The sequence below is a fragment of the Oreochromis niloticus genome, linkage group LG16, assembly GCF_001858045.2.
Source record: "Oreochromis niloticus isolate F11D_XX linkage group LG16, O_niloticus_UMD_NMBU, whole genome shotgun sequence".
Classification (NCBI taxonomy): domain Eukaryota; kingdom Metazoa; phylum Chordata; class Actinopteri; order Cichliformes; family Cichlidae; genus Oreochromis; species Oreochromis niloticus.
This window is the reverse complement of record NC_031987.2, coordinates 23,384,793-23,404,750: the sequence shown is the minus strand read 5'-3', so window position 1 is coordinate 23,404,750 and position 19,958 is coordinate 23,384,793. Positions and strand designations below refer to the sequence as shown.

The 19,958-nt window shown below is 38.3% G+C and overlaps 2 protein-coding genes across 9 annotated transcripts in view; one reads left to right on the top strand and one right to left on the bottom strand.

Annotated features, from left to right (window-relative positions):
* itgbl1 (integrin, beta-like 1) overlaps window positions 1-11,267 on the bottom strand; it is a 53,007-nt gene extending 41,740 nt beyond the window's left edge. Inside the window, exons 1-2 of one of the 3 annotated variants that reach the window (XR_003216703.1) lie at window positions 7,490-7,789; window positions 3,338-3,540 (exon numbers count right to left, since the gene is read on the bottom strand). Coding sequence is in view for 2 of the 3 variants with exons in the window: in XM_013275291.3 (XP_013130745.1) it covers window positions 3,338-3,540; window positions 7,490-7,581 (295 nt within the window). In the remaining variant the exon portion in view is untranslated. Of the gene's footprint in view, window positions 1-3,337; window positions 3,541-7,489; window positions 7,790-11,155 lie in introns of those variants that run through there. The other 2 variants (XM_025903667.1, XM_013275291.3) reach the window with 2 other exon arrangements.
* nalcn (sodium leak channel, non-selective) overlaps window positions 11,117-19,958 on the top strand; it is a 65,183-nt gene continuing 56,341 nt past the window's right edge. Inside the window, exons 1-9 of one of the 6 annotated variants that reach the window (XM_025903664.1) lie at window positions 11,117-11,255; window positions 14,626-14,695; window positions 14,892-14,953; window positions 15,669-15,809; window positions 15,901-16,083; window positions 18,196-18,219; window positions 18,425-18,508; window positions 18,632-18,771; window positions 18,868-18,993. In XM_025903664.1, coding sequence (XP_025759449.1) covers window positions 14,912-14,953; window positions 15,669-15,809; window positions 15,901-16,083; window positions 18,196-18,219; window positions 18,425-18,508; window positions 18,632-18,771; window positions 18,868-18,993 — 740 coding nt within the window. In that variant the 5' untranslated portion in view covers window positions 11,117-11,255; window positions 14,626-14,695; window positions 14,892-14,911. Of the gene's footprint in view, window positions 11,256-14,583; window positions 14,793-14,891; window positions 14,954-15,668; window positions 15,810-15,900; window positions 16,084-18,195; window positions 18,220-18,424; window positions 18,509-18,631; window positions 18,772-18,867; window positions 18,994-19,958 lie in introns of all 6 variants that reach the window. The other 5 variants (XM_025903662.1, XM_025903663.1, XM_025903666.1 and 2 more) reach the window with 5 other exon arrangements.

Sequence of the window (19,958 nt, the reverse complement as noted above, 5' to 3'; positions counted from 1 at the left end):
GGTTTAAGTGACATGGCATATCATGAAATTGGCTTATTTAAAGCATGCTGTAATAAAAATAAAAATCTTGCACACAATATAATCCTGTCATGGAAGAAGCCGGTTTCACGCATGTAATTTTGAAGCAATTTTGAAACTGATAAGACATTTGTACATCTTTTTATATATGTAAAGAAAGAAAAAAACAGGCTGCAGCAAAAACCCAGAAAAGTCCATGGAGAGCTGGCAAATTGACTATAACAAGAGACAGGTAGCATGCAGGGAGACAAAAAGATGCACATTTACGCACATGAGGCCAATTGGGTAAGTGGTAACAGATGAACACAATTTAAGGAATAAACAAAGAGGAGGTAAAAGTCGAGGCAAGACATAGGAGACAATGACTAAGAAATTAAGACAGGAAATACAAAAGCTAAACTTAAGCTCCAATGGAAGCGATTCATAGTAATGTGGTGAGCAGACATCACAGTAAGTCAATAGCATTCGGCGACTTTAAGTGACTACTGGTGAGGTAGCCGCTGGTGAAGAGACAGTGGTACAGCTACAATAATCAGTACACACTAACAGAAACTAGTAAGAAGCACAAATCCCAACCATGAATCCAAACTAAAAGTATAAGAACAATGACGCATAAGTCAAAGAATATAAAGTAAGAATCCACAAAACCCCCAAAATAAATAAAAAAGAAAACCAAAACTCAAAACCTTGGGTTTGAAAACTCAGGACCAAGACATAATTAAGACAATTAAGACAATAATTATACTTTTATACTGACAATTAAGTATACAGAGAGAGCAATGATTTAATTGCTATCTGTGTAAAATGATCTTGGACATTTTATTTTGTAAGTATAACATCAGTACGCACTGGGTGAAAATAACTTTGACACTTTCGGGTATATTACGAATAGGCTACACAGATAGGCATATTATATTTAAATATAAGTCTTCATGCTAAGTTGGCTTATATGTCAATCAAAAGAAACTAATACGACAAAGGTTATGAAAAGCAACCCAAAAAGGGATCGGGATCTCATTTTAGACCTGTGTTGAAAACATAATATTTTCCATGTGAGGCTCCAAAAAATGAACATGATATTATAACTCCTAGGCATGTCATAACAAATCAGTGTACAATATTTCAACCAAGAATTTAAATATATCACTATCATGCCTAAATGTATCCATAACCACCATCCGGCTTGACTTGTTGCTATGACTGAGAGAAATTGAACCAGGTCCAAGCTAAAATAACATCTAGGTGCCAGCAAAGCTTGTGGTTTTGGAAAAGAAAAAAAGGATACACTTTATCCCTTTGGAGAAAAATCTATTTGGATCTTATCAATGGGTGGTTGTGAAAGGCAGATAACAGCACTGCAGATAGAACTTGAGGGCCAGTCTTTGACAACAGACCCATGCTGCATGGGCCATTGTGGTTAGAGAGGTTAGGTGGGTGCTTTCGGGGCAAATCTTCTTCTCAGTGTGCTTTAAATGTGTTTTCTATGACCTGCTCCATGGGCAAATGATTTTGTGAGCGTATGGCTAGCTGTGTGTGTTACAATATGAGACTGAGCCTGATGATGCATGTGCGTGTGTGTGTGTGTCAGTCTGTCTGTCCGGGTGTGAAAATCCATCCTTCTCTTGATGCATTTAGGTTCCATTGGCAGTCTGTGTACTAGTGAGTGAAACCCCATTATCAGACTGAAGCAGGGCCTTGCTCCAGACTGCTGAACCATAATGAGCTCCTCACAGCAGCCAATTTGTCTACACAAATAAATCACTCTACCCCTTACACGCAAGCACACCCACACACACGGATATATATCTTCTTTAGAACTGGTCTGCATGCACACATATCTCCATTAAACCTTGACATTCATAGAACAGTGGCCAAAGAGGACAATGCACAAAAAAAGATGAGAACTATTTTTCCCTCCATTGCCATTGAGGAGCCAGCATTTCTCATACCCTCCAAAGTACCACATATGATAAATGCATATTAAGCCTTGGTAACAGATTGCAAATTGAGTTTACGTGAACATGTTGTCTAAAATGTTTGCCTGTTTATTTTGTACATTTGTTCACAGCTAATGTAGGCCAGTACAATAGCCCTGTGATATAGCTTAACATTGTGAGAATCAAATCAGCTTGGTTTGTTTGAAACCAGATATTATAAGCCTAAAGTAATACATTTGGACAGAGCACAACAAACTTTAAACACAACACGGGTCTACTACAAAACAACTGCTCTGAGCAGTTCAGCCAATGAATTCAAACAATGCCCCGAATAGGATATAATCTATTATTACATATATTTAATTCACAGTTGTTGTTTCCTGTATTAGTGCTAATAAAAGATGACCATCAACTAGTCACAAAGTTACAAAAAAATAGTAACACTGGTCATTGTTGTATGTTACATCAGACTGCATCAGGTTTAGTTACATTTAGCTAATAAACAGGCAACTGTGTAAAATCATAGCAGTTTTATACTTTCTGATATATCTACGCCTTTATGACTTAAACTATTCACCAACCATGATTCAACTTGCTCTTGGGTGCAGGTGCACTCTAAAGTGTTCTTTCTGTGAACTTATAAAATTTCAAGCAGCAGGGTAAGTTCAAAGCCGTTCCTTCCAACAAAAGCTAATGCCTCGGTAACATTTGAGAACCAACCAGCTGCCTATTACCAGCGAAACCCTTTGAAGTACTGCCAAGACAATGTGGGCTGTCAATTACACAATATTGCACCCTTCTGACTCTGAAATACAGGTGAAACAAAAATACCCTAAAACCATTCCAAGTCTGAATTACAAAATTCATATCAAATGAATATTAATGCCTATTAAGGCCAAAACTAATATGAAAGACATTTTGATGATTAAGGTTTCCATTCTTCCTGCACCTGGCTGGAGCAAACACTGCACTTCAGGTGCACAGTTTATTTGCCAAACTCCTCTGATGTAAGCCCACAGTGAAGAGTTCTGTTGCATCACTTACTGAACCATCACTAACAACCATATCTAAGAGGTAAAATATGTGCAGCATGTCTCTAGAATTCAGATCATGTGTAAAAAAAAGTATTTTTACTGTAATAGAAACCCATATAACTGTGTTAGGTATCAGTAAATGTAGTGTGCGTTAAAATGTGACTCCAAATCTTCCCATTTAAGTGTTTAATAGTGACAAGTAACTAAGACAAGTTTCACTATTGCTGTATTAAATAGTGCACTGAAACATGTGCCAAAAGAGATCCTGTGCCTGTCTCTGAGATGCCAGTAGTTTTGGCAAAATAGCTCCATTTGAGACCTTAGGAATGAGGACAGGATCATACGTACCGTTGCAGGTTTTCCCATTATATGTAGCACAGACCCAGTCGTGGCACTCGCAGCGTGGACCGAAGAACTTCCCGGGTTCTATGGCCTCGCAGATGCAAATGCCGCAGTTACATTTTCCCCTTCCGCTGCAGATCTTACCATCAGGCGTCCGGCAGCGGCGCAAGGATGACTCTGTGGACAGCTTGCAAACACCACCCACCTGGCTGGGAAAAAGATAGATCAGATTTTCCACAACTTTTATTATGAGGTTAAAGTTTAAGTGTGTTCACACCTGTTTTTGTTGCAAATCCAAATGGAAAAGACATATTTCCTCAGTCATGCATCAGCGTCTCTCTTTAAACATATAAGGAGACCTATTCAAGATATTTGGTATGTACGGTAGGACTTAACACATGTAGCTTTCAGTGCAATGGCTTGGAAGAAAGAAGTCTAAGAAAACAAAAGTGGGAAGAATGTAACACACAGCCCATATATTTGAGTCTTTATCGAGTAATAACAAACGCCTAGGAAACACACACACGACCACATGCACAGCTAATAAATTCAAATAAACCAAATCGTACAGACACAAATGCACTTTTCATTTAGCACACTCTGGAGCTGTTTTCTGAGTTTTACCCTAAAGCGTTTCTGAGTGAGATTTGTTTCATTTGGATGCCGTCTGGCATTCTTTTTTAAATCCCTGCCCTCTCTTGATATTGGCCAGATGTCCGCGTTTGAAACCTGGACACATTTCAAAAAATCAACAGCTCAAGTGTTCTTGACACTCCTATTAAAATTAAATACAGAATGCGATTGTCCTGAGTGTCACGGGGAGGTTATACAAGCCCCATTTCACACAGACTTTAATCAGTAATGGCCCTTTTAAGCCTGATCACAGAGCTCAGCCACACGATGCAATGAACTGAAATGTATCTGATCACATTTATTCATTTTTTTATTTATTTTACGGCAGCATGACATTCAAATGACCTTTGTGGATTGTGTTACTCTGTCCAGTTCAGCTGATCAGTGGTAGATCTGGTTAATGCCTGGCTTTTGTTCTGTAGAGTACCTCCCTCAATACAACCAGAATTCCACAAAATAGTAAAATAGCATTCCAATTCATAGAATTAATGCTTGGTGAAGAGAGTCTAACTTGCTCCTCATTAGAATTTTGGACTTTCCTTGGTTTTAACACTTGGGTTTTGTTTAACTGTTTTTTTTTCTCCTTGTTACTATGTTCCCAGGGGACAGTAGTAACTTTCTTGGCTATCCAAGAAAATAAAAACTGCAAAATGTACAGTTTTAATTAACTGACTGAAGAAAGACATTGGACTGGCCATCACTTCTTACCACTTCTTCAAAGAAATTGGGCAAATTGCTCTGAGCACCAAAACCTTGCCAAAAGTATTCACTCGCCCATCCACATCATTGAATTTTGGTACTTCAATCACTTTCATGGCCACAGGTGTATAAAATCAAGTACCAAGGTATGAGGACTGCTTCTACAAACATTTGTGAAAGAATGCGTCACTCTCAGGAGCTCAGTGAATTTCAGAGTGGTACTGTGATAGGATGCCATCTGTGCAACTAGTTGAGTTGTGAAATTTCCCCACTACTAAATATTCCACAGTTAGTGGGATTATAACAAAGTGGAGACAACAGCAATTCACCCACAAAGCAGTAGGCCATGTAAACTCACAGCGCACGGTCAGGGGATGCCAAGGTTTCCATGGCTGAGCAGCTGCATCCAAGCCTTACATCACCAAGCACAATGCAAAGTGCCCAAACTAGTGGTGGAAAGCCACAACTGGACTCTACAGCCATGTTTTCTAGAGCGACGACTCACACTTCTCCATCTGGCAATCCACTGGATGAGTGGTTTGGCAGTTGCCAGGAGAACTGTACTTGTCTAACTGCACTGAGCCAAGGGTGAAGTTTGGTGGGGTGGGGGGGATTATGGTGTAGGGTTGTTTTTCAGAAGTTGGGCTCAGCCCCTTAATTCCAGTGAAAGGAATGCTTACTGCTTCAGCATACCAAGACATTTCAGACAATTTTATGCTCCCAACTCAGGATTATTCATCATAGATAACAGTTTGTTCAGAGACTTCCTCTCCACCACTGTGTCAGAGGTGTCCAGTTCGCAGCTAACGACAGACACAGTCTTCAAAAACACTTTATTCAGTCTGTTGGTGTCACCGGCTTTGATGGTGCTTCCCCAGCAGACCACAGCAAGGTAAACTGCACTTACTACAACTGAGTGATAGAAAATCATTTAGCTGCAAACATTAAAAGTAAATAGTAAATAGAGACTGTTTATTCTTGTATGAATCCTCAATGTTGATCTTCCTATTCAGCCTGTTCACAACTTGTACTGCTCCCTTATATAAATACAGGTCTGTAGCCATCCTCCTCCTTCTGAAGTCAATCACCATATCTCAGGTGTTATTCACATTCTGAAGCATACATTTTCCCCCAGACCACTCAAAAAATAAAATAAAATAAAATAAAATAAAATCATCCACTAGTACTCTGTACTCTTGGTCCTGCCCATCACTAATACAGCCAACCATTGCAGAATCATCTCAGTATTTCTGTAGATAGCATGATCACGGCTCATACAAAGGTATACAGGGTGAACAGGAATGTACATCACCAGATCACCAAATCAGAAAGAGCACTGCCCAATCTCACATACTATGTCCTGTCTGTCAGATAGTAAGTAATCCATGAGATGTAGCTTCTCTCTAAGAAGCAGCAGCTTATTCATGTTTTTGTTTTTGTTTTGTTTTTTTTAAAAGGTGGTAGTACATTGCACTACACTGTTTAGCTTTTTAAACTTTTAAAGCTTTTAATAATAGCACAAAATATCTGAGACGTGAGTACCCTGTCCATTTCCCGTTTCTAGACTATCTTCAAAGATGTATTTTCAGTCCTTAGTTTTATTACATTTGAGTCACATTAGGAAACATTTTTTGTATCATCGAGTATGGAAAAAAAGCCTATGAGCCCGATGGGCATCATGTGACTTGTTGTTCCACAGGGGCTCCTCTTAAAGGCCTTTTAGAGAGAAAGGTGTGGATTAAAAATAAAGCTGATATAGCGTTACCATAGTTTTATGACTACAGGTGGAGCTCTACAACCTTAATCCATGTGCTCTAAGGATGTTGTGTGGGCTGAGCATAATATGGATATTGCATAGCACTCCTTGGCTGTGCTTACAGAATTGAGGTTACAAGGCATAACTTTGTTGCTTAGCATTTTTACACTTTATTTAACACAGCTAGGTCAATATGATGACATAACTGACAAACAAATAAAACACAAATTATTCAAATGTATGTTGGAAAAACTGAAGAAAGTATTGCAACTACCTGGATTCCCAGTAGCTGTTGCTTTCTGCAATGCATGTGTGGGTTAGCTGCAGCTGTTCAATAAATATCCCCTGTACACTACATATGCAATGTAATCACTACAGAGGCACGGTGCACCTGCTAAAGAGTAAACACCCACAACTTTATGTCATCGTTAAATATTTACAGTTCTGCTAACCAGGGCTCGACTTTAGAGTAGCAAGGTAAACAGAAATGAGTCTTATATTCGTTACTGTATCCAGTTTCAGTGACTGACTTGATGTCCTTTTGTTTCCATTTACAGTTTGTATTAGAGGTTTAAACTTGAATGTTCGTTGTTTCGGTAAAAACAAGTAAAAGCTCTGATACAAAATAATTCATTGCAATTACCCTTTTCTGTTGCATAATATGGGCTTTTCCTCCTTATTTTGATTTTGCTTGTTGCTATAAACTGATACCACAGCAAATCCTTTTAAACTGGAGATTTGTTTTTCTCACAATAAGCTCAACTGCAAAAGAATGTAAGCTGAGCTGTGCAAAAAGAAAGTAAAACAAAACAGAAAAAAAGTTTGCATCCAATGTTAGACGACAGAATCCGAGACACACGCAGCATTATGATAGCAAGTAAAGTGGCATAAAGAAAACTGCACAGGAAACAAGTGTGAACTATAGGAATAGACTTTCCTAAACTTTCCCACATTGCACTCTCTAAGTGTCGCCTTTGTCAGCAAAAGTCTGCACCTCCCTTTTCCTTCTTGCTCTCCAAGCTATCCTAAAATAAACAAGAAAAACAACAAAAAAAACAAAGCAAACTCACCTCACCGACTGCAACAAAGAGTCCTCAATGAAAGAGAGAAGGATCAGAAACAACGGCACTAACATGGACTGTACCAAAACCTCAGTGTGCATGTTTAAATCCCACAGAAAGCTGAAGTAAAGTAGCTTGAAGGAATGCCCCAATCCTTCACTCCTGAAACAGACAGGAAGAGAAGGGAGAGGGAGAGGGAAAAGAAAAGGAGTAAAGGAGAGAAAACGCAGCAGGCTGGCCTGAACTGGCTCGGTTCCTTCAGAGGCCAACAGTCCTCCACATGCAAGTGCCTTTGATTAGTCTTGACTCTCAGACACAGTCCTGGGCAGGAGCTAAAGTAGGGAAACCTGCCAAAATGAAAAGCTAAGTCACCAGTTTGAGAAGTAATTAGAAGCAGACGGCTTCTCTAAATTTTTTTTGTTTCAATCTTTCCCCTTTCCTTTTCCAGATGATCTCTCTACGTTGCAGTGTTTTTATTTCTAAGTTTTCTTTTGGTGTTTTAATAATAAATAAGATCCAGAGTCAAAGGAGGCAAGCCCCCGCCCCAGTATTTAGAGCGTATCCATTTGTCATAAAAGAAGCCGAGGAATTGTTCAGAGAAACTGCTTGAAGATGAATGTCTTGCTCTTATTCCCACATTATGAATTCAAATCAGTAGTTCACAAAACCAATAAGTCTTTTGTGGTAAACACAAAAACACATATATATGAACACAACACAAAATGCTGTGATCTTTGTGAGTAGCTGCACAGCTTGTCCTCTAGCATCATGTTCCTTTAGGTTGAAGGAAGTGGAGGAGAAAAGGAGCAGCGGGTTGAATATTGACTAAGTGTGAGCCACATTTCTGATGTTTGCACAAATACAAGAAATAAGAGTAAATCATGGCTTTAGTGAGTTGACTTAGCAGGGATAATATTAAATAATGATAATAAGAATAATTATTTGAAAGCAAAGCAAACCTCTGCTCTGGCAAACAGGTATATTCCTGTATACGGTGAATTGTTAGCATGGTGCCGCTTTGGGTTTTTTGTTTTTATAAATTTGTCAATTTTTCTTTGTAAAATTCATACAGAAAACAAAAAGATATCTTGGTTATGTTTACAGGAGATGGAGTGATGTTCTGCATTTCACATCTATGACATGAAAACTGATCAAAACAACTTTGTGTTGGATAATTATCTTGCAAACTGGACAAAAAGAAAAGAAAAACTGTTCACATTTTATCATAATAATTGATACTTTGATAAGCAAATCCCTTTAATGTGGCAGCTGTTGCAGTTTTATTGCATGGTAGCTTTATCTATAATAATGTTATTTACCTCCAAAATAATAGGGAATTGAGGCTTTAAATAAATGGTATAGTGCACGATGTTCAATGTTGTGTACAAAATAACAGTAGAGTAGAAACAGAAAGTAGCATAACAGAGGAGTACTTAGGGTACTGCATAACAGTTTTGAGCCACTTCCCATTAGAAACACTGGATATAGGTGCAGTGATTTATTGAAACATACATAAACATAAGTGGAAATACAGCACATAGAGCACAAACAGATTTTATACAGTTCTAACGAGCTGCAAAGTCAATATTTGGTATGACTATCTTTATTCTTCAACATAGCCTGAACTTTCTTAGACAAGCTTACTTGTAATAGCCTTCAGGAATAGTTCTCCAGCTTCATGAAGCTCTACTGTGGATGTTCACTGCCTTTTGTTCTGTTTTCTGTCAAGATGATCGCACACTGCTTCAATAATGTTGAGTTTCAGACTCTGGGGAGGCTAATCCATACTCATAGTGTTCCATTGTATGTTTTTTCTATTCAGGTATGCTTTTACTACAATGGCATGGAGATTGTGATCATTGCCATGTTGAAAAATGAGGCCCTATGAGGCCCTACTGTATGAGGCATCATACAGTATCATCTGGAAAGAGTCTGATCAGACTCTTTCCAGATGATACTGTATGGTGGATAAAACTCTGACCACAGTTTTCTGCATTCATAATTCAGTTCAATGTTGACACCACTGACTTAGAGCAAATGCACTCACAAACCATAATAAAATAACTGTGTTTTACAGATTTACACTGTTGAACCTCCTTCATACATATTGACGAGAATTTTGATCCAAATGTTTTAATTTGAATTCATCCCTTTATAAGACCTGTTGCTAATTATTTTAAGCCCTTCCACAGAGACCATTTCATCAATAAAGAGTAGATGGGTCAATTTAAGGGTCAGATGGATTTCTCATGTCTCGTGTCTTTGCTGGATTTTTTCCCATTTCTTAAGGATATCACTCAAGATACTGTTGAACTACTGCACATAGTTTTTTGGGCTGACAAGTTGGGCTAACAGCTCTTTGGAAATCACTTTGTTTGTGCAAAAATACTATGTCATGCCTGTTGAACTGTTATTGTTGACATTTTTAGCAGATTTGACTAAAGAAATTGGAATGAATTATGTGTTTTATGACAGGCTGCTAATAAAAAGTGCCTAAAAATACAAATAACCCATAAAATGGGTTATTTGCTAGGTTTGTCTGTTATGCTGTTAAATTATGCATAGACACAACACTGGTTTATCCTTTGAATGAGTCATAGGTCAGTTTTAAGTGGTTTAACAAGACACCTGAATCTCTGCATGTAATCCAGATGCCCCACTAAATATGGCCCCTACAATGCCAAAACAAAATGTAGCCCATAATATATATAATGGTTGCTCAGATGGAGTTCAGGGTTCAGGTCAATATCACACTATCATAGCTCACTAAAATACTGAAATAGAATGAGGTGATTAGCAGGCTTAATTTCCCTACTAGAGCAATTCAGAAGATTATATTTAACAACAATGCACATCAATGGCAAATAATCAACCGGTTCTAAGAGATACTGCCGCACCTCTGGGTGATTTCAAGCAACTAAATGGCGAAAGGATATTTTGGTTAAAACCAATCTGCATCTCAGTTACTGAATTTACTACGACCGAAACTACACTCACGTTTGGACAATATACCCAGCCATGCAATATCAAATCAGGTGAAGCCAGGTCACTTGAAATATCACAGAAATTTAGTAAGAAATCCAAGTTTTCACTTTTGTACTTTACTTTCTATAACATGAAAAGCACAGTTGTGATTTAACACACATCCAGTGGTTGTATTCTTTCAAGAATTGCCCTCTTTGTAACGATATATTGCTTCTACTGTTTATTTATATGTATGTGTTTATGTATATCTGATAGTTATCCATTGTTACTGCTTTCTCTCTTACTAATCTTAGAGTATAAACAAGTAATTTAATAAAATTTAAATAATCAAATATGGCAAATATGATTATTAAAATGCATATTAAATTTAATTAATTGTTAGGACAAACCTATCTTCAGACAACTGTCTCTACATTTTGTACTGTCTTTGAGCAAATCTGTCTCATAGACAAGCTTTGCCAACCTGATAAGCATGTTTGTGTATCAGCTTGGCAAAGGAGTGGAAACAAAGTTAATAATAATAATAATGACATAGTCTGATCAAATTAACTGTGTATCAAGTGATTACCAATAATGCAAATAAATATACTTGTATGATGTGATAGAGCAGCATGGCGAGCTTAAACTGTTACCACGGAAACGGCTGCGCGCCTCCGCAGCACGCACTGGTGCTGTTGATGTGATTGCTACCTGCGCGCTCCCGCGTTCTCCATACGATCCCAACACAGCCGGAAAACAGCTGATGTCATGGACAGTGCTGGACGCGGCAGATAAAAGAAACCCTCCTCTCGTAAGTGATTCAACGTGTTTCTTCTCTCTGCTTCTCCACCCGTCGCGAGTCACTTTCAGCAGTTACGTTTTTAGGATGCGTCTGAGGCTAGGTGCTGCCGCGCGCTAGCTTACTGGTCCTCCAGGAAGTGAGGAAAATCTCATCCTCCGGAGTAGGCCTTCGTGAAACATTGCCGTGTATTTGCTACGCTGTCACGTGGTCAGGTTGTTACGTATTATATAGCTTCATGTAGGCCCTATACTTGAACATATTCATGTATATTGTTGTATTTAGCTTGCTTTTGCGCCTATAGCACCTGCTCATATTCGTTTCCATAGTAACCTTGGCTCGTCCGACGTCATTCATTCAGCTTTCAGTCACAGTATGGATATCCAGCGGTTTGACAGCCATTTTGCACGACGTGGGGTCGGTCATATGCTGCAGCCTGTCAGTGGCTTTCCCGAAATGGTTTTAGGATTTCACATTTGCTCGTGAGCCCCTCGTGGTTTCCAATCAGGAAGCCTGATCCTGGTGTTCCTTCTCTGACATCGATTAATTAGAACATTTTCAAGGTTATATAAGCACCTCATCACAGTTTGTGCAGTTATGGTCTCAAGAAGAAACCTTAAAACATAGGAGAAATGCTACAAGCATTACAGGAACATTGGCATCCTGTAATATTTAATGCTGGGGATCCACTAGTTTAAACACCTGGGCCAATGTAAATTTGTTCATTTTCATTTTGCTGTAACTGTTCAGTTTTAAAATCTTTCACAGCTTCACGACACTTCCTGGAACATCTATCCAGTGATTTGATCTGACAAAGCAGATAAACACCAGCTCCTGAAAGTGGAAAATGTCATTTTATTTGCAAAAAAGGCCAGCGTCACACAACTGTTGGCTGCTACCAATGCTGATCTGTGCATCCCTTTGGAATGCATTTGAATACAATCAGTCATTAGGTGACATACTAAGTGCTATTCGATATTTAATGTTGACATCATCAAAAAATCACAATATTTAACATCTGTATCAACATACAATATTTCTGAATAAGATGAATGTGAGTTTGAAATGTGAAGTGGGTCACTCATAGTAGTAGTTACACATTTATCATCCTGCAGAGCCAGCTGTTTCAGATGTGTGAAGCATTGGAGTGTCTTTTAGGTCTTTGCTTTTGCTGTAATGGCTTACCACTTTACTTTTCATTGTCACCACTCTCAGCTTTTGTCAGCCTCATTTTAAATATACCCACACTACTGGCCTACCATTGAATAGTTGTAAAGGTCTGACCTAAATTATCAGCATTCCTATGAATCTGCTTTTCTGATCACTTTGGCTTTGTATGCAAGACAAAGTAGTTAGAGTCTTAGTTTGGAACCTTTGGGGGAATTCATTTGAAGGTATAGCACTAGTTTACTTTGCCCTCGTGGGAGCTTTGTAAAATATAAAAAAAAAATATAAAAAATACAAACTGGTGCAATGAGTAAATGAAAGGTTTAAATACTGTTAAACTCCTTAATAAAATGTATTTTCAAAGTCTGCCTTTTAGCTCATTTTATGCTTTTGGTATACAGTTGGGTCCACACATTTTTTGTACAGTAACACATTTTTTTTTTAAAATTTTGCCTCTTTACACCAAGTGGATTTAAAATCAATAATCAAGATTTGATTGAAGTGACTTTCAGCTTTAATTCAAGAGGTACTTCGCAAAAGTACTGCATTAGGGAACTACAGCCAGTTTTAAACAAACGCCCCTATTTGAGAGGCTCAAAATTAATTGGACAAACTAACATCATTTTAAATATCACGACTGTTTTTAATACTTGGATGAAAATCCTGTTCAGTTAATGAATGTCTGAAATCTAGAATCCATGGCCAACACCAAATGCTGTATTTCCTCTGTTACGATGCTCTACTAAGGCTGCTGCAGCGGCCTTCATTTGCTGCTTGTTTGTGGGTCTACATTTAGTTTTGTCAGTCAGTAAGTGAAAAGTATGCTCTGTAGCACTAAGACACATGTGTCTGACATGGTAATTAATAAATATCCCAGTTCTTTCCCTTGTGGGGTTATTCTATGTATAAAAAGGTCTGTAATTCCTGAACAGTTAAGGCATTTATTTTGCTAAACATCTTGAATTAAAGCTAAAAGTCTATACTTCAATCATGTCTTGATTGTTTGATTTAAAACCCACTGTGTTAGTGTACACAGGCAAAAAAGTGTAAATTTGTCTGTGTGATTTTTTGGGATATTTTATTCAAATTGAAATCTTCAGATGAAATGTTACACAAAACTTATCTGTGGAAATGAAAGTAGAGGTTAATGCTATTGCTATTGCGGCGTTATTATTCTCTCATCCTTAGACACTGTATGAAAAGTGCCACTAACTTAAAAAAAACTTTTTCATAAACAACCATACAGGGGGTTTGTGCTAGAGCAGCTATGAATACCTGAATATCATTGTAGGTTATGGTTAAGAGATAAAGAATTGAACAAATGAGCTGCATGCCCACATCTACAAAAGTATTTCTTGTGTCTTGAAAGAAGATGCTGCCCTCAAAATGCACTCAAAAATAGAAGTTCAACCAAGAAAGTTTGCATACTCAAACAAATACTCACAGTTACAATTAATGTGCCCAGAGATCACATTTTTTCCCGTGAGGAACATGTCCTTTCTCCAAATGGGAAAGTAATTGCAGTCTTTGCCACCTATACTCCCACATAATAGCACTTAGACCCTGTAATTTTGTTTTCACTCTTCCTCACGTCTCCATCTGCATATGTTAAGTGTAGCAATTACACTGGGAAATTGCTTCTAACTACATGGGGTTTGTAGGATGGATGGACAGTTTCTTTTCTTGGTGGGGGCATAAAAAGGAAACAAGGATGTGATACCGTTACATTGTTCTGCCTTCGTTCCAACCCTAACTTAGAGTTCTGTCTCAAATAGGACATGTTTTACAATTTTTATTTAACCATCAAAGTATGTTTACATATTTTTTGCATCATATGTCAGTCAGTAAAGATCAATTTCAAGTCAAAATGTAATGTAATCAAGTCATTAATGTTAAACATGTTCATTTGGGGCAGCAGCTGTTGTTGCATTTGCATATGCTGTTAGCTGTTTTACACGCACACATACGAGTGTGCGCGCATACACACACAAAAACATACACACACAAGTGCAAGACATGCTTTTGCTTTTCATCTCTGTTCAGTCAGCTTAACTGACTTACTCTAAAATTGACATTGTGTTTTTAAAATATCTGCTGAATATGACATAAAAATGTTTTCTTATCCCTTTTTACTGCTCTTATGATTGCTACCGTTCACTGATTGCTGCCGCAGGACCTCAAGGCCCTTAGGACAATCTCCTTTTTGCATCTCTAGTCTGTCTCTCTGGTTGGTTTCTCCACCCCTCTGTGACCTGGGGATGAACGCACCAATGAGGAGCCTCACAGTGAGTCCCCGTGGTCCTCTTCCACCCCATCTTCTTCTTCCACAACACCTCACTCACTCACAGAGTGTGTCGCATATATGCCTTGATGTCAGACGTGGTGGGCATTCCTGTCTTTATGAGCGTACTGTAGATGTGGGTAGTGTACTGTATACCATATAAGCCATAATGTTGACTAACTGTTGTGTGTTATTTACAGGGTATGCCTGATCGCATGTTATGTGCAGTGCTGGAGCAATTTCAGCTTTACTTTTCCCTTTGGTATGTGCGCTTTGTCTCCATTCAGAGTGTCATTTTTTCTTGTGTTCTTAGGTTAAAATGGCCTGTAAAGTTTTCTTTTTTCTGCATACATACATTCGCACAAAGACACAAACAAATGCTGACATGCACAGGTAACACTTGGTCACACCTCCGGACAATGTACAGCATATTTTACTGGCACTTTGGTGTTCGATACAGGGAAGATCATGCATGATCTTTTCAAATGGTAAGTTACTGGAGCTGTTCCTACGTGAATACACTTGTTCTGTGTTCCATGTGTGCTGCGTTGTGTATCACGGTGGCCATTCAACAATGCAACGCATTCAGTTTTAATCGACAAACCTCTGCTCTGGCAATTCAAGTCAGGGAAGTTTACTCTTCGGACTAGACATTGCAGGAAATTTTGATGCTACATGTAAAAACACCCAGAAGCCACTCCTGATACACGTCTCATTTAATACTATTTAACACACTAGATTTCTGCATTGGTTAACTATGTACATTTTTAAGAGGTATAGTGATTGTTAGCAGGCCAAGTGCCTTGCACCTGCACTTTTTTAAGTATGTCTTAAATTAATTTCTTATATTATAATGATATGATTAAAGTTTTGAAAAAGTTGTAATGCCACTGCCCAGACTTGGATGCAGCCAGAGTATTCCCCTGTTCCTTGTTTATCTTTGGTCATTGTGTGGTCTGCCTCCCTCTCTGTGTTAGATCCACTCTTTGTATAGCACAGCAAGCCCCAGCATGCTGAAGAGGAAACAGAGCTCACGGGTCGAGGCCCAGCCCATGACTGACTTTGGGCCAGATGAGACCCTCGCAGACAGTGCTGACATTTTCTGGATAAATAAACCAGTGAGTGTACTCGTGTGGACAACATTAAGAATGCAGAAAGATATTAAGGCACATTTTTGGAATTATTTCCTTTGTTGTTTCCTTCCATCAGTGGGTGCACTCTCTGCTGCGAGCCTGTGCCATCATCAGTGTCATCTCTGTGTGCATGAACACCCCAAAGACGTTCGAGCATTACCCTCCACTGCAATATGTGACATTCACGCTGGACACACTGCTCATGTTTCTCTACACCGCCGAGATGATCGCCAAGATGCACATCAGAGGAATCATTAAGGTAGTTGCTGCATCATGGCCACGAGAGACTGCAGAGTGTCAGTGAAATTCAGTGAGCAGTAGCAGTAACAGACTAGCAACCACAGAAAAATGGCAGGTGGTTTTTTTTGTTTGTTTTTTTTAAAATCTCAGACCGTCACTGCCAAGTAAATTATGACTAATAATATTTCTTTATTTTTTTAAAAACTATTCACAACTTTGATGCAAGCGATTGGAGTGACAACAAATGAGACTTTATTTGTACATTTTTCAAATCTGTCAATCTGTTTCTCTGTGATCGTGATATTTTTGAAGGTTTGCAGTGAACTGTGGTTGAAAGTTATGTGGTATAATAACATGTGATTAGCCCCTCTTTCTGCCCCATATACATTATGGTTATACAGTAACACTATAGCTAAAATATGAAGGTGACCTCCTTGTGACTAGTGGTTGCTCAGTGACTGCACTGAATTTTCTTGGATTTGGTAACAGATTGTGAGTAGCTGTAGTGACCAACTGGTCACGCAGAGGCTGAGCGTGCAACACCTTCAACCCCTGGGTGACCACTTTCGATTGCGAGGTGGGAGGCCTCTTATGTGAGAGGCTACCTGTCTTCAAATAGTCGCTGACCTCAATCATTCTCAGTCAGATTGGTGAAGGTTTGTAAACAATTGCTGTCTAATTTCTAAATTAGACATATTGCCAGCACATTGCAATCAGTCTGAGTCAGCATGTCTCTTTGCAGTATGGGGCTCATCTGGTTGCCCACTGGCTGTGTTCTGGTTATATTTCTGAAAAAAAAATCAAGGTTTTGCAGTTAAATTGCCATCCTGCAGCAACTAAGTCACTATTTGTGGAGGAATGTTTGAATTTCTGTTTCAAATCTAAGAGGTCCTTATGGACTCTAAATGTAAGTATATGTGAATTTCTGTGTAGATGGCAACAGATTTGCAACAGACAGCAACAGATTTGGAGTATTTGTTGATTTGCATGCTTGAGCCCATTCAATCACAACTGATAGCAGACTGACTCCTTATTGGTATTTTATCACCGTCTCGATGCACGAAAGTCACTCACTGACTGTGAGTGGTTGCAGATCTGGTTCCCATCTTCATTTCAAAAACAGTGAGATGAAGCTCATTGTATGCTCTTTCAATAATTTTGGTTGTGCTCCAGCACCATCGAACTTTATATTTCTGAAGACAATAGAGGCGGACTCTGTTGCTAGTCCAGTTACAGGGGTACCAAAGAAGTTGTTTTTCACAGAGGACCAGATTCAGCAGCTTTAGCAGAAATGTTTCCTTATGCAAGCAATAAAAAATATATTACAACAGAAAGTTGATGACAAAAAGATCAGGCAGCCACTGAACCGAAAGAAATCTGACTGACCTGACTAATCATATATTGTTACCAGAATTAATAAAATACTAACAGTCTTACATTTGGGATTCTTCTACAAAATCAGATATTTCTTTATCTATATTTAAATGTTTTAGCTCTGGACGTAAATGTGCACTTCAAGCAGAACAGAAACATTTCTGCTTCTTACTTGTAGTGTTTCTTTTAGTTCTTATTGATAGCTGAATTCCATTCTTTGTCTTGAAATCAGGATGGTGTTTTCCAATTTTCCTATCTGATCTGAAATAAACTTTTCTAAGTGATGCAGATATGACATCTTAGTCTTAAGTAATTTCTGTTTTAAAGTATGGTACTGTGGATATGTAGTTTTAAGCTAGTTGTGGAAAATTACTGCCCAAAGTACATGATCTTCTTAGTGTGGTAAAGTAATTGCATGCTTTTGTTCTTGTCAGTAGTGTGTTAAATCAAAGATGGTCCTTATCTGTAAAGTGTTTCCGAACACACCCTAGCATTTGCAGTCTTTCTTCCTGTGCAAGACCCCTAAGAGCTCCTAACAGACTCTCCCTCTCTGTCTGGAAGCAGTAATTAAGTATACCCATTTTGCTGGCCCCCCTTGGCATTTCGGTTTGTTCACACCTCAGTGGCTTAATGATTGAAAATAGGTTTGAAATTTGCGGTTAGTTTGTCAAAATGGGAACAATAATTTCACGTTCTGTATTTCTTGAATATTGCCATTACTTTGAACTCACACAAACATTTTCTATCACAATAAAAGCTTTCTGCAGCAGACTTTCCCAAGGTGAGGGGAATGCTTGAATTTTTCCATAAAGATTATCCATGAAACAACCTAGAATGTAATTGTAATGTAATTTATTCAAAGAAAATATGGCCTTGAAGAATGATGCTGTTCATATTTGTCTCATTTATTAACTTATGTTAGTATTTCCTGCTTTTTAAGGCTTTGGTCTTTTAACTGTTGCTCCTGTGTTTCTGTCTCCGTACAGGGGGATAACTCCTATGTGAAGGACCGCTGGTGTATGTTTGATGGATTCATGGTATTTTTCATCTGGGTGTCCCTGGTTCTGCAGGTGTATTGCAACTTTTTGTTTTTGAATATATTGCACTTTTCTGCAGGTGCTTGTGCAGCTTGTCATAATGCCATGCATTAGTATGTATTAAAATTATTAATAATCAATTTATTGTTGTTTTAGGTCTTTGAAATAGCAGAGCTTGTAGATCAGATGTCTCCATGGGGAATGCTGAGAATCCCCCGAGCGCTTATCATGATAAGGGCCTTCAGGATCTACTTTCGCTTTGAGCTTCCTCGCTCCCGCATCACTAACATTCTGAAGTAAAATACTGTCGTAAGCATTTCCATTACATATGGTCTTTGTACATGTGAAATATATCTCATAGATATCTCTTTCTGTACTGTTTTGCATTGCAGGCGATCCGGGGAACAGATTTGGAGTGTGTCAATATTCCTACTGTTTTTTCTCCTGCTCTACGGAATTCTGGGGGTTCAAATGTTTGGAACGTTCAACTATCACTGTGTTACTAATGATACAATCGGGTAAGAACGAAGGATTAAAGAAATGTAGCATTAGGAAGTAGGATATAAATATTTGACTACACTATCATCTCTCCAGAAATTAGAAGATACCTACGCTGAGTGTCTTTTTGTTAAAGATCATATAAACACTGAGTGCAAAGTGTCAAAGGAGAAAACTTTTAATTAGAATAATGCTTTTGGAGACAAAAGTTTTGGTAGTGACTGCAATGGTTAAACCCCCAGGTTGCAGCCAGAGTTAATGGTAATTATAATAATTAAATTTTCCTGCATTGTCCAGCCTTTGCATTACGCTTCTCCATTTCCTCCCTGATGTGTTCCTAAGCACCCCAGGGACACAGAATATATTAGCCATTAGTAGGAGGAAATATAGCACCAGGGCATTGTGATATTCATGTATAACTTTGCCATTCATCTATATTATATAAGTCCAAAAGTGGTGTGGCAGTTGGGCATTTAATTTGTTTGCTACTGAGCTCCATTTTCCCCAAATCCAATATATATATATGTTGGGGTATCTAATGGGGGTATTTTAGAAAAATGTCACACGTGGGCAGAAGTGTCTAATCTCTATTTGCCATATGCCCTTGGCACAAAGTCAAGCTCTCAAGCTTTTCACACACATGGGATTTGATGAAAACTGTGGGAAAAATAGCAGGGGGCATTCTCTGATATGGACATTAAAGGGTTTTGGCTATATGAATAGAATAAAGTCCCCTTTTATGGATGTTAGGATTCCTACAAATGACCTAAACGGTGTTGAACTTCCTGACATGAATCATGACATTTGTGCTGGATGAATGAGATATAACACTTGAATATGTGTTACTTTTTTGTTCTGTAGAGGTTTTATAACTGTTTTATATACAACTGTACAACTGTTTCCAGGTTTGATGAGTAGTGTAAAGTAAAAAAAAAGGTTCTAACAAATTATACATTTTATTTTGAAATAATATAACATTTATTCA